The 12,888-nt window shown below is 42.2% G+C and overlaps 1 protein-coding gene and 1 pseudogene across 10 annotated transcripts in view; both read left to right on the forward strand.

Moving 5' to 3' along the window:
• Window positions 1–12,888, forward strand: part of LOC148869834 (Pentatricopeptide repeat (PPR-like) superfamily protein) — a 28,730-nt gene extending 15,842 nt beyond the window's left edge. For 2 of the 10 annotated variants that reach the window (XM_088971477.1, XM_088971482.1), the window contains 3 exons: window positions 8,110–8,152; window positions 8,273–8,419; window positions 12,380–12,888. Coding sequence is in view for 2 of the 10 variants with exons in the window: in XM_088971488.1 (XP_088827614.1) it covers window positions 5,313–6,677 (1,365 nt within the window). In the remaining 8 variants the exon portion in view is untranslated. Of the gene's footprint in view, window positions 1–2,940; window positions 8,153–8,268; window positions 8,420–12,083; window positions 12,244–12,379 lie in introns of those variants that run through there. The other 8 variants (XM_088971479.1, XM_088971484.1, XM_088971488.1 and 5 more) reach the window with 7 other exon arrangements.
• LOC148869835 (protein HEAT-STRESS-ASSOCIATED 32 pseudogene) lies at window positions 9,863–10,828 on the forward strand (annotated as a pseudogene).

Consider the following 12,888-nt stretch of genomic DNA (forward strand, 5'->3'; position numbering starts at 1 on the left):
GTTCTACCAATCAATTGTCCACTGAAATAACCACCTCAAACTTTCTTGTCTCCATAGTCTGCCTCCATGAGATCTGTCATAGAAATCAGAAACACTGAAATGATGGAACAATCATGGAAATAAGTAATTCTAACCAAGTGATCTCACCTTCTTGCCTGCTGTCACTGTAGGATTCTGACCGCTGGCACTTCCCAAGCCTGTATTTCTGCATTAAATATAATATCTATATTTTACATGGCTCCATAGTCCCTTTTTGCTTTTTCCCATTTTCTCAGAAGTGGAACCAGAAAACAAATGTAGGGCTAACTAATATTCTAACTAGTCATGACAAGAGAAAACATAGGGCCTTGATTCTTATGGACTATTGGAGCACACTCAAATGGACATCTTGTAATTGTAGCGACCTGATTCTTATTGACCTTATTAGGGAATATACATAGAGACCTATCTGATCTACGGAATTTTGTGTAGTCTGAAGAAATATCCACAATCTAAGAAGGTTTAAATCAGATGGTTAGGTTTGCACTCTTACCTCTCTTGATCATATGAGAGCAGTTTGGTCAATTTGGGCTTGGTTTGTACTCTTACCTCTCTTTTGCATAAATTGATATAGGTATCGTGCATGACAGTGTTTTTATATGCCACAACAAATTTATATAGTTTTCCTAACAATAAAGCTAAGGAATACAACTTTCTTCAACTTTTTATGCATATATACCTATCTTGAATTACAAACCTGTATAAACTGCAGATTTATACAGAATGGGCTATTCTCATTGGTTAAGCAACCCAGAATTCAGCCTATAAAGTGCAGCAGATCTGAACTCAACTTCAGCTGATTGGGCTGTTTGGTAGTTTATAGATTTATATTTATTTTCTGCAATTTTTTGATATTTTTCTCAAAATTTCTGCATTTTTTTGCGTTTTCTGCAATTTATTTGCAAGTTTTCTATAATTTCTGCATTTTCTGCAATTTTTGTGGTATTTCAATGCATTTTCTGCATTTCTGGTACTTTTCTGCAACTTTTTTTTTTGAATTTCTACAAAATTCCAGCAATTTTTCTAATATTTTCTTGCATTTTCTGGTATTTTCTGCATTTTTTGAATTTTCTGTCAAATTTCTGTAATTTCTGCATTTTCTGCAATTTTTGTGGTATTTTAATGCATTTTCTGCATTTTTTGTACTTTTCTGCAACTTTTTTTTTTTGAATTTTCTACAAAATTTCAGCAAATTTTCTTATATTTTCATGCATTTTCTGCATTTGTTTCTAAAACTTTCTGCCAAGTTTCTGTAATTTCTGCATTTTCGTTATTTTCTGTAAAATTTCTGCATTTTTTTGTCAAAATTTCTATAATTTTTGCATTTTCTGCAAGTTTCTACTATTTTAAAGCATTTTCTGCATTTTTGGTACTTTTCTGCAACTTTATTTTTTTAATTTCTGCAAAATTTCAGCAATTTTTTTCTTATATTTTCCTGCATTTTCTGGTATTTTGTGCATTTTTTGAATTTTTGTCAAAATTCTGCATTTTCCTGTATTTTCTGCAAAGTTTCTGCATTTTTTTGCATTTTATGCAATGTATTTGCGAAGTTTCTATAATTTATGCATTTTCTGCAATTTTTGTGATATTTTAATGTATTTTCTGCATTTCTGGTACTTTTTGTTTGAGTATATGGGTTGATCCGACCCTTCTCTGCATTTATAGATGAGGGTAGGTGGGTCAGTATGGGTGAGTGGGTAAGGGTCAATATGGATAGGTCAGGGTCAGGGTGGGTTGTGACCCATTAACAAGAATTGATTATGGGTGATGATGGGTTGGTGGGTCAATATGGGTGGGTTGGTATTCAACCCTTACCCAACCCAACTCACCCATTTGCTACCCCACTAGTTCACTGGTGTGTTCAACCCTGATAGGTAGCCCAGTCCGCAGTCTTGTACCACTTTTGCTATAATACAGCGCTGCGCTGAAACAAGGAAATCAAAGTGATGTATTGATAATTTGATACGGCCCCACCTTGAATGAGATAAGGTGACATCTTGGTGGGGCCATATCAATAAATCTAAGGCTATGCTTCCACATCTCAATTCCAAGAATGAAGGAAGCCCAATTGGGTTTGCCGTGTAAAGTCCTGCATCTACCGGATTCTGTCATGCAGTTGGGTAGAAGAGAGTCACATATAACCAGATGAACAGTGTTGTATCCTCTGCAATTCATGAGATTACATTCTACTCATTTTTTCAACCTCTGGAATTGTGAGAAATCACAATTCAAGGATTCCTTCCTACAGTTGTGTGAAAAGAGGGGCAATATTAGGTTTTCTGAAAAAACTTGACAAAATTTAGTCACATGTTGATGGATTGTTAACGGAGGAGAGGTCTTTATCAAATAATGTCATATGATGGGGGAGGTCTCTGTCCAATTTGAGAAGAGAGGACGTTTCAATGTTTTGGAGAAAAGCCAAGGGATGTTTAAGTCTTTTACCCTAAGCTGGCTCCATTCTTTTTCACTTACCTTGCCTGGGTAAATAAGTTTATCTAGGCAAATGTTTCCTAGGTAAAACTTGTTTGGGTATGTTTGGCTCCAGCGTTCTTGTGTCATATAAGTTACCCAAGTAAAAGGAGAGGCCGGAGGAAGAGAGCATTATCAGCGCACAGGAAAGTTGCTTAGCCACCCTTCAAGAGAGTATTAGCCATCGGGGTAATAGATACTCTCCGGAGAGCAATGGTGATCTGTAAATGATCCCTCCGTAAATTATCAACCTACTTGGTTGCCTCTGTAACCTTGGCTGCAGAGAGCAACAGTGGATCTTCTCATTCCTTTGTCACTACTTGTTTAAGTTTTTTTTTTTTTTTTTTTATTCTTTCTATTTCTGCTTACCGGTCTGAGATTTTTCTTTTGGTCTTACTTCCTTCTAAATAAGTTTATATGTACTCAAAATAGGCTTCAGAGAAGAATCTCTCGAAACCAATGCGGGAGATCAAAGTTCAATAGTTAGTCCTCAACATCTCTGGCGGCGAAAGTGGAGGTCGTCTCACCAGAGCTGCGAAGGTTTCCCTATGCGTTTCTAACATTCTGTTGGGGCCCCAGCCCATGTGAGGCCGAAGGCCCATACCCCTAACCAGCACAGGGAGCAGCCCACAGTGCCTATAAAGGCCCACGAGGAGCACAACATGCTGAAAGAAGCCAAACGTCCACCCATTCGCTACATGTACACAAGGAAGACATGTCAGCCATGAATAGTCCCATGCACATGTCGTGATTTCCTTGTACACTCTATAAATATCTGAGAATAAACGAGTAGGGCAGACCTGGCTTAATCCATTTCTTCTTCTTTTCTTAGTAGGAGGTTAGGTTTCCCTCGAAGAGACCTCTGCGGTGGGTAGTATCCCATCAAGTTGGTATCAGAGCTGCTGGCGGTGAAGGATGACGAACACGAGATCCTTAGCAATGGAGGGACGAATCGATAAGATCGAAGAGGAGCTTCACAAGGTGTTTGGGGAGCTGAAAGATTTGAAGGACTCCATCTTGGGGGTCGCTAGCTAGACCTAGCAATCATCCCATTCCAACCTGCGCGAAGGAGATTACGAAGGCTCCAGTTACTCCGGCCACCCACATGTTGGTTCTGGATTCTGGAGGATGGCCAAGTTGGTATTTCCCTTGTTCTTAGGTGAGGATCCCATCTCTTGGATATTTAGAGCCGAAAGATTTTTTGAGATTAATGAGATTCCTGGGCATCAGCGTGTGCCGGTGGCTTCGATCCATTTGGAGGGGGAGGCTATCCAATGGCTCCAATGGTATCAACGCTCCAACCCCTAGATTGGGTGACGGAATTTACAGAGGTCCTCTGTCACCGTTTCGGACCATCTGGGTTTGAAAATTTTGATGAAGCTCTGTCGAGACTTAAACAATTGGGGACGGTGAAGGAGTACCAGAATGAGTTTGAGAGGTTGGCTTCTCGGGTATATGGATGACCTGAGTCAACGTTGGAGGGAGCTTTCTTAGGGGGATTGAGGGATGAAATCCGGTATGAGGTGAAAGCCCTGCAACTGGTTACTATAAATGCGGCAGCTCACTTGGCCCGCCTGCAAGAAGAGAGACTGAATAAACTCAAACGAGTGAGTAAACCAGCTCTGACCGGGCCAATCATCAAGACTTCCCTGACCAAAACTGAACCGGTTCCAGCCAAACCGGTTGGACTGAATGGTTTACCCCTCAAGTGTCTCTCCTGGGCGGAGATGTAGTCACGCCGCGAGCGTGGGCTGTGCTATAACTGTGGTGAAAAGTTCGGACCCGAACATCGTTGCAAGAGACCCAACTGTTCCTATTAGAACCGGAGGATCCCGACAAGGAGGGCCCCACAGTTGAAGAAGGAACCCTAGAAAATGAAGAAGAATCTATGGAGCAGGGACCGGAGATTTCCCTCCATGCCCTGACTGGCTTGTCATCACCTCGAACCATGAGGTTGAGAGCAGTGGTCGGGGGCAGCCCAATGGCAATATTGGTGGATAGCGGGAACTCTCTAAACTTCGTTTTAGAGGAGCTAGTTGACCAGCTCCATTTAGCGGTGGAACCTATACCGGTTTTCTTAGTCCATGTAGCTAATGAACACAGACTCAGTTGCGATGGGGTTTGTAAAGTCGTGGAAATCAAGGTGCAAGGGCACTTACTCCAAGCGAATCTCCACCCGTTGGAGTTAAGGGGGCCCGATGTGATTTTGGGCATCCAGTGGCTGCGATAATTGGGCCCGACTGACCATGATTCTCACCATAGAAGGGCAGAAATGCACTCTGAGGCCTCGACCCAGGGCCCCCATTGCAAGAAGAATTTGGCCTTACAATCAAGCCGAGGCCCCATTTCTCCCCACCGGCCATTCTTTATTTGGGAGGAGGCTCAATGGGGCCCACACTCGACTACCCTTCTGGATCTTTAGGCCCAGGAAGAGATCTCATGGAATTATCCAGATTACTGCAGGCCTACCAGGATGTCTTCCAAGAACCCATGGACCTTCCCCCGAAACGGGATCAAGACCATAAGATTCCCGTATTGCCCGGGGCGGGACCAGCCAATGTGAAGCCATACCGTTATCCACATTTCCAGAAGTCTGAAATTGAAAACATTGTAGCTGACCTGAAGAAGAGGGGACTGATACACCCCAGTTCCAGACCATACTCCTCACCTATCCTGCTGGTAAAAAGAAAGATGGCACATGGAGATTCTGTGTTGATTACCAGGCCTTGAACCGTATCACAGTAAAGGACAAATTTTCCATACCTGTGATTGACGAGCTGTTGGATGAGTTAGGAGCTGCAACGATGTTTTCCAAACTAGACTTGAGGGCCGGATACCACCAGATCCAGGTTCACCCGGAGGATGTGCTGAAGACGGCATTACGGACTCATGATGGGCACTATAAATTCCTGGTTATGCCCTTCAGGCTGACCAACGCTCCATCCACTTTTCATGCTTTGATGAATGATATATTTCGGCACTACCTCAGGCGGTTCATTCTGGTATTTTTCGACGATATACTGGTTTATAGTGACAGTTGGGATGCCCATCTACAGCATCTGAAAACTACCATGGAGATCTTGAGGCAACATCAGCTCTACGCCAAGAAAGACAAATGTCTGTTCGCCCAGACAGAGGTGCACTACCTCGGCCATATTGTCTCTCAAGGCTGGGTTAGAGCTGATCCTGAGAAAATTGCAGCCGTGGTTAACTGGCCCATTCCAGACTCCATACAGGCCCTTAGGGGGTTCTTGGGCCTAACCGATTACTACAGACGGTTCATAAAAAATTACGGCCTGATAGCGGGCCCCTTGACCCAACTGCTCAAAAAGAATGCTTTTAATTGGAATGACAAAGCCCAAGTTGCATTCCAGGACCTCAAACAGGCCTCCTCGCCCACTCTTGCTTTACCAGACTTCTCTAAAGAGTCCGTAGTAGAATGTGATGCATCTAAGTCCGGAGTGGGAGCAGTCTTTATGCAACAAGGTAGACCCCTGGCCTACTTCAGTAAGGCGTTGTCTACCCAGGCCCAACTACAGTCCACCTATGATAAGGAACTGATGGCGGTTGTCCTCACAGTGCTGAAATGGCGATCCTATCTGCTGGGACATCCCTTTGTCATCCGTACCGATCACCAAAGCCTCAAGCACTTGTTAGAGCAACCAGTGCACAGCCCAGCTCAGCAGAAGTGGTTGTATAAGCTATTGGGGTTTGACTACCGGGTAGAGTACAAGCCGGGTGTAGCAAACAAGGCGACAGACGCTCTGTCCCGCAGCCAGGAGGTTTTCATGTTGGGTGAATCCCATCCCAACTTTTCTATCTGGGCCAGGCTCAAGGAAGAAGCCCACCTGGACGAAACCATACAGAAGGTCGTTCAGAAGCTTACAACAGATCCGACTTCAGCCCTAGGGTTCTACTTAGTGGGGCCAGATCTCTTCTTTAAAGGGCCCCTAGTGATTGCGGCCCAATCAAAGTTTCTTCGGGAGTTACTTCAATTATTTCATGGCTCTGCCTTGGGTGGCCATTCGGGAATACTCCGTACCTACCGTCGGGTAAGCCAGCATTTGTTTTGGTCAGGGATGAAGAAAGCCGTCCAGCAGTTTGTAGCTCAATGCACTACTTGCCAACGTTACAAATCTAACCATCAAACTCCAGCGGGATTGTTGTAGCCTCTCCCGATTCCGGCTCAAGTATGGGAGGATATTACCATGGATTTCATCACGGGACTCCCAACTTCCATGGGTAAATCAGTAATTATGGTAGTGGTGGATAGGCTAACCAAATACAGTCATTTTATTGGGCTGATGCACCCATACACAACGGCCCAAGTGGCACACACATTTGTCAATGAGGTGACCAGATTGCATGGCACCCCACGATCCATTGTGACGGATAGGGACCCAGCTTTCATGAGCCGCTTCTGGACTGCATATTTTAAAGCCCAGGGGACTCAGTTGAACCATACCTTCAGCTACCACCCACAAGCCGATGGACAGTCCGAAGTGGTTAACAGGTGCTTGGAGACTTATTTGAGATGCTTTACGGGGGAGAGGCCCAAACAGTGGATGAATTGGCTACCATGGGCCGAGCTGTGGTACAACACCACCTATCACTCCTCATTGGGAATGAGCCCATTTAAGGCATTGTATGGGAGGGAACGACCTCTTATGCTTCCCTATGAAGTTGGGTCAACAGCAGTGGCAGAAGTGGAAGAAAAACTACAGCAGAGGGATGAGGTTTTGAGGTCCCTGAAGGAACATCTGAACCGGGCCCAGCAGCAAATGAAGGCCCAGTATGACAAAAAGCACAGGCCGGTAACCTAGCAGGAGGGGGAGTTTGTGTTCATGAAGCTTCAGCCCTACCGCCAAGTATCAGTCGCCCAGCGGAAGTGGCCTACAGATTGGATCTTCCGCCATCTTCTCACATCCACCCAGTCTTCCATGTTTCCCTACTAAAGAAGAGTACAGGACCCTACACGAATGCTATCCCCACATTGCCTGAGTTCGATGAGGAGGGGTGCCTGCAGCCGAAGCCTATGGTGGTTCGAGATCTAAGGTGGGTTAAAAGGGGAAAGACAGTGCACAAGGAGGCCTTAGTGGTTTGGAGACACCTGCCCAAGGAGGATGATCCTGGGAAGACATTGACAATCTCAAGAAGAGGTTTCCAGGCTTCAACCTTGAGGACAAGGTTGTTCTAAAGGAGGGGCGAGTTGTTAGGGCCCCAGCCCATGTGAGACCGAAGGCCCATACCCCTAACCAGCATGGGGACCAGCCCACAGTGCCTATAAAGGCCCACGAGGAGCACAACATGCTGAAAGAAGCCAAACGTCTGCCCATTCACTACATGTACACAAAGAAGACACGTCAGCCATGAACAGTCCCATGCACATGTCATGATTTCCTTGTACACTCTATAAATATCTGAGAATAAACGAGTAGGGCCGACCTGGCTTAATCCATTTCTTCTTCTTTTCTTAGTAGGAGGTTAGGTTTCCCTCGAAGAGACCTCTGTGGTGGCTAGTATCCCATCACATTCTTAGTATGCCTCAGATCTATTGTTTCTAGCCGGTTGTGTCTAAATCTATTTTAATTCCAATTGTAGGTGTTGGAGCAGCTTAGTGGGCAGACCCCCATTTTCTCCAAGGGTAAGTTTGACGCAGTCTTCCTTGAATATGCCCTGTTTATTACCATTAACAAACACTCTTGTCTCTGTGTCTGTGATTTTGTTCTTGTTTCGGCTGATGAGTTGATGCCTTGAAAGCTAGGTACACCATTCGGTCTTTTGGTATAAGACGCAATGAGAAGATTCCATGCTACATCAGAGTCAGGGGTTAGAAGGCGATGCAACTTCTGGAGAGTGATATTGGATACTTTGGTTTCAGTATACAGGAGCATATTGATTTGGGTATCAAGTAAGTGGAAGTTCAATCCCTTTCCCATTAATTTTTTCTGTTCTTTTCCTCTGCTGATTAACATGAACTTGAACTAAATGTGCACCGCTTTTTGCTGTGTGTTGATTTTTTTATTAGTGGTGATTTAATTGTTGATCTGTAGATTGTGGGCTACGGTTCTGTCTCATATGATATTTGAATTGGTTTTGGATATATTGGTGAACTTTATAAACTTTTCAATCACTGACTAGAGAGCACAAGTATTTTATATGAACCTTGATTAGGGAAAGTTCCCATAGGTGCTTTTTTATATTTTTCTGGTTTTGCTCCATTTGTTTTACTCGTTCAAATTTGAGTTGGAATCAAGTTAATGTATGGTACAGTCTAGATCTATCTTTTGGGTTTCTTGGATCTATTAATTTCTATTGAGAAGTTGCTTTCATTTTATATTCTCTAGGGCATATTGTTCCTTTTTAGTCTCCCCCTCAAAAAAAAAAAAAACTATTTTGTGCTGAATTTCTTACTCATGGCTTTAGGCTCTTGCACTTGGTCTCTTCTTGTAGAAAGAAGACATTCTTATTGCTTTTTTTTTTTTTGTAAGCACATTCTTATTTCTTAATGGTGAGGTGATACAGAACCTATTTGTTTATTTTTATATAATAAAAACTTCAGAAGGGTTCGTTGCCTTTTCAAGTGATTGTTCCTTTGGCGCCTGCTATCATGCATGGTCTTGGAGATTAATGGTGCCTAATAATGAAGTCTAGCAATTATTTTCTGTTGAATCTTTCTTTTTTTCTCCACTCTTACTGTCTCAGTGATGCTCATATCTGTCCAATAGAATGCTTCTTTCTTTGAGCGTTCCCCATTGAGATGTTTGTAAATATGGTCTGCTATCTTTTCCTTTATGAAGTTGAACTTCAGAAAAGGAACTTCTATCGGGACTAATTGACCACTACATTCTAATTGTGGCAAGCTTTTTTGATGAATTAGTTGTGGCAAGTTCACGTTTCTTAGTTCAAAACTTCAAAATGCTTGTGGTTGTTAGTTCCTATGGTAGGAGATTGGCTTATCTACACGCCATTTTTGCTTTCCATTTTTTCTATTATACTCATGTCAAGTGGGGGCAATTTTGTGATGGAAGTGGCATGACTTATATTAAGTTATTAAGATTATATACTTTGGATTCTTTATGTTTTTGTATTTTTTAGGGCAAATTTCTTAAAGTACCCCTAAGGTTTAGGAAATTGACTAACTCTACCCTTCCTGTTTACATATTGTCTTAAAGTACCCTTAAGTTTTCTGACAATTGTCATTATTGTTAAATCCTAACAGAAATGATGAAATGTCAGTTTTACTCTTCTGTTAAATTTGGCAATAAAGACATGCAATTACTGTTTGAGGAGAGGAGAAACTCCATTACCGCTGCAACTTTCAACTGGCAGTGTGACTGTGAAGAAGATAAACGGAGATGGTGAAATGCCATTTTATTTGGTTTGTCTTGAGGGAATGCGAGGAGGTTTGGCAGAAAAATGAAAAAGAGGAATGAAGTTTAAAGTAGGAGAGAATAAATAGATGGAGACGAGTCCAAAATACAGATGCCACCGCTGGCGTCAGAGACAGGATTTCCTTTCAGCAATGAAAGGTATAGAGTCACGGAGATGAGGGGCCCTCATTACACTCTTTTGAGCCAAAATGTTCTTCAGGATATTTTTGAATGTATGGGAGATTCTATTATGGGTCGTAGTTCGCTGGAGGCTCACACAGTTTGATGCCAAAAGCTTTTATCGAAGTATATGTTGGTACAGAAGACTGGGCTGAACATTTGATTCGTGGAGGACCATCTGCTTTCAAAAAATATGTGGAGGAATGCAAAAATCTGGGGTTTGACACAATTGAGCTAAATGCAGGGTCACTTACCCTTCCTGAAGAAACTCTCTTGAGATTTGTGCGCCTGATTAATAGTGGTGGATTGAAAGCAAAACCTCAATTTGCAGTGAAGTTCAACAAGTCTGACATCCCAGTAACTGGTGATATAGCATATGGGGCATATATAGCTCCAGTTCCTTGAACATCTGAAATTGTTGAGGATGTAGACTTGCTAATCAGAAGGGCTGAGAGGTGCTTGGAAGCCGGAGCAGATATGCTGATTTGCCTAGGACTTGAAAAGACCATGTTCTTGCACAGGGCTATCCTTCTCTAAACAATTTTCTCTCACGCTCAGCTCCTGCAATTGCAGGGCTTCGATTATTCGTTCCTTTCCTTCTCTTTCATTCTTTTGGAGCCCTCGATCGAATCTAGTGTAATATCATTAAATTACATCTTCTGCAAAATATTCTTATAACCTCCAGATACAGGGCTTGTTCGATCACTGATCTCTCATCTTGTTCCAGATTCTTAACCGGGAATTTTCCAGGAGAGTTGGGAACTCAAGGGTTTATTCTTGTTTTGCTTTGGGTTTCTTTTCTGCTTGTTTGGGAGATAATTTTTGGTTTCTAGTTCAAGGATTGTGGTCGTTTTGGGCACTTGGTATTCACAGATCTCTGAGTTTCAGAGATTTGTGGAAGCTAATTCGCAGTTAAGTGCGCTTGTCAAAATGTTTTGGTGTATGGAGGGATTGTCCGCCACATCTCCTGTGAGTTGGCATGTTGACAGAATTTCCTCCTATTGCTACAGGTTGGAGTTTCTCTTCTCCTCGATGAATATCCTTTTGAGAATGAATCAATGGATTATTTGTTTTTTTTAACCACAAAAGGGTATTCTAAGAATTTTTGAAAAATATCAGTCACGTGATGTCACATGTGAACTGAGTGTGGTGGAAAGCTAATGGCAAGGGGTGTTTTAGACAATTGTCAGAAAATTTAGGGATACTTTTAAGACAATATATAAACAGTAAGAGTAGAGTTAGTCAATTTCCTAAACCTTAGGGGTACTTTAAGAAATTTGCCCTTTTTTATATTTGAAAATTTTAATGGGTTTGCTCAGGTTGTTTAATGAGGTTTTCCAATGTGGCCCATGAATCATCTACGTGGTTTGGACCTTGACCATTTACCACTGGCTGTTCTTGAGGAAGTTATGGTGCAGAAGACCTTGCCATTCAAAAAATACCTTATTTTGTGGACAATTTTTATATTAATTAATCTATGGTTGTTATTAATGGAACAGATCTCCATAGTGTTGGGTTTGGTTGATATGTACCGTGGAATTGAAAAATTGGCCAGGCTTATTCATCCTTTTATCTGGTTGACGGTCTTTATCCACGAATTAGGTGGGGTCATGTAGAGAAGCTGCTTAGTTTACCCAATTAGGAGATCTTTTTTACCTTCAACTAGGGACCATTGCTTGGTGTGATGGTTGGATTTGCAAGCGTTAGAAGACTCAGAACATGGGTTTGAGTCTAAGAGAGGATGCTTTTCAAAAAAAAAAAAAAGATACCGAAGGTTAGGTCTCTCCTTAAATCTTGGAACATGTCCATCCCTCTAAGGTTGATGAACTTTTAGTAGCTCAAGTGCAGATGTGCGTGGGTTCAAGCTTGAAATAACGTGCATTCTATCTCTTCCCTGCTTGAAATACATTTTCCTTTTCCTAGTGTGCATGTTTTCAGTACCTCTTCTATGTTGTTCTGGAACGCCCAGGATAGTGTCACTCGCCATAGTAGCTGCAAATCTCATGTTGGGATCCAATACAGGGTGACAAAGGATGCTATGAAGTGGTTCCAAGTGAAATATGAAGGAGTGATCCTCAACAAGGCCCAGACAGTAGCGGCTTCTTAGGGAGATCCTATTAATCATGGATCCCATTTAAGTTTTGGCAAGTTCTGCAGACCAGGAATTTTCGTTCTGTTTTATGTGAGCATTTTGATATAAATGGATCTTACTAGTTGTTTACCTTTAAAGTTTCAATTGACATAAAAATCTTGTTAGCTGTTATTTGTTAGAGAAGGAACTTTTATATTTGTTGTGTAACCCCTTGTTTTAACTACAGAAGTACAGCCCTTGTAGGACTTAATCGTAGAAAAGTGAAGCGGGGAATGAATCTGTTGCATCTCATGCAGAACGCTTTTGATGATGGATGATGTTAGCCCATAGATCTGGAGTTAAAAATACACAAGGCATAATATTGTAAGGAATTCTTTGTCTTGGAACTCTCAAAGCTCCTGGGCCCGATGGTCTGAAGTGAACCCCTTGTTCTATCATCCAAGCTATCACTGTATTAAAGAAGTTTCGAGAGGAACAAATAGCACAAATCTGGTCCTGATACCCAAGAAGCCGTCTGAAACAAGGATTTCAGGCCGATATTGTACAAGATTGTTGCAGAATTTCTATCCACCTGACTCTTCCCTTCACTCGTTTCGCCATTATTTCTAGCTGGCAGGCAAATTATGTGAGTGGCATCATTACCCGAGAGTGGGGTGAGCAAGAAAAACTGAAAAATTGAATCGAAAATTCAGTTAATCGAATCAACCGTTATACATATATTTTTATATATTTCAT

Source organism: Nelumbo lutea, chromosome 2 (assembly GCF_056320005.1).
Source record: "Nelumbo lutea isolate HS-2025 chromosome 2, American lotus-T2T, whole genome shotgun sequence".
Classification (NCBI taxonomy): domain Eukaryota; kingdom Viridiplantae; phylum Streptophyta; class Magnoliopsida; order Proteales; family Nelumbonaceae; genus Nelumbo; species Nelumbo lutea.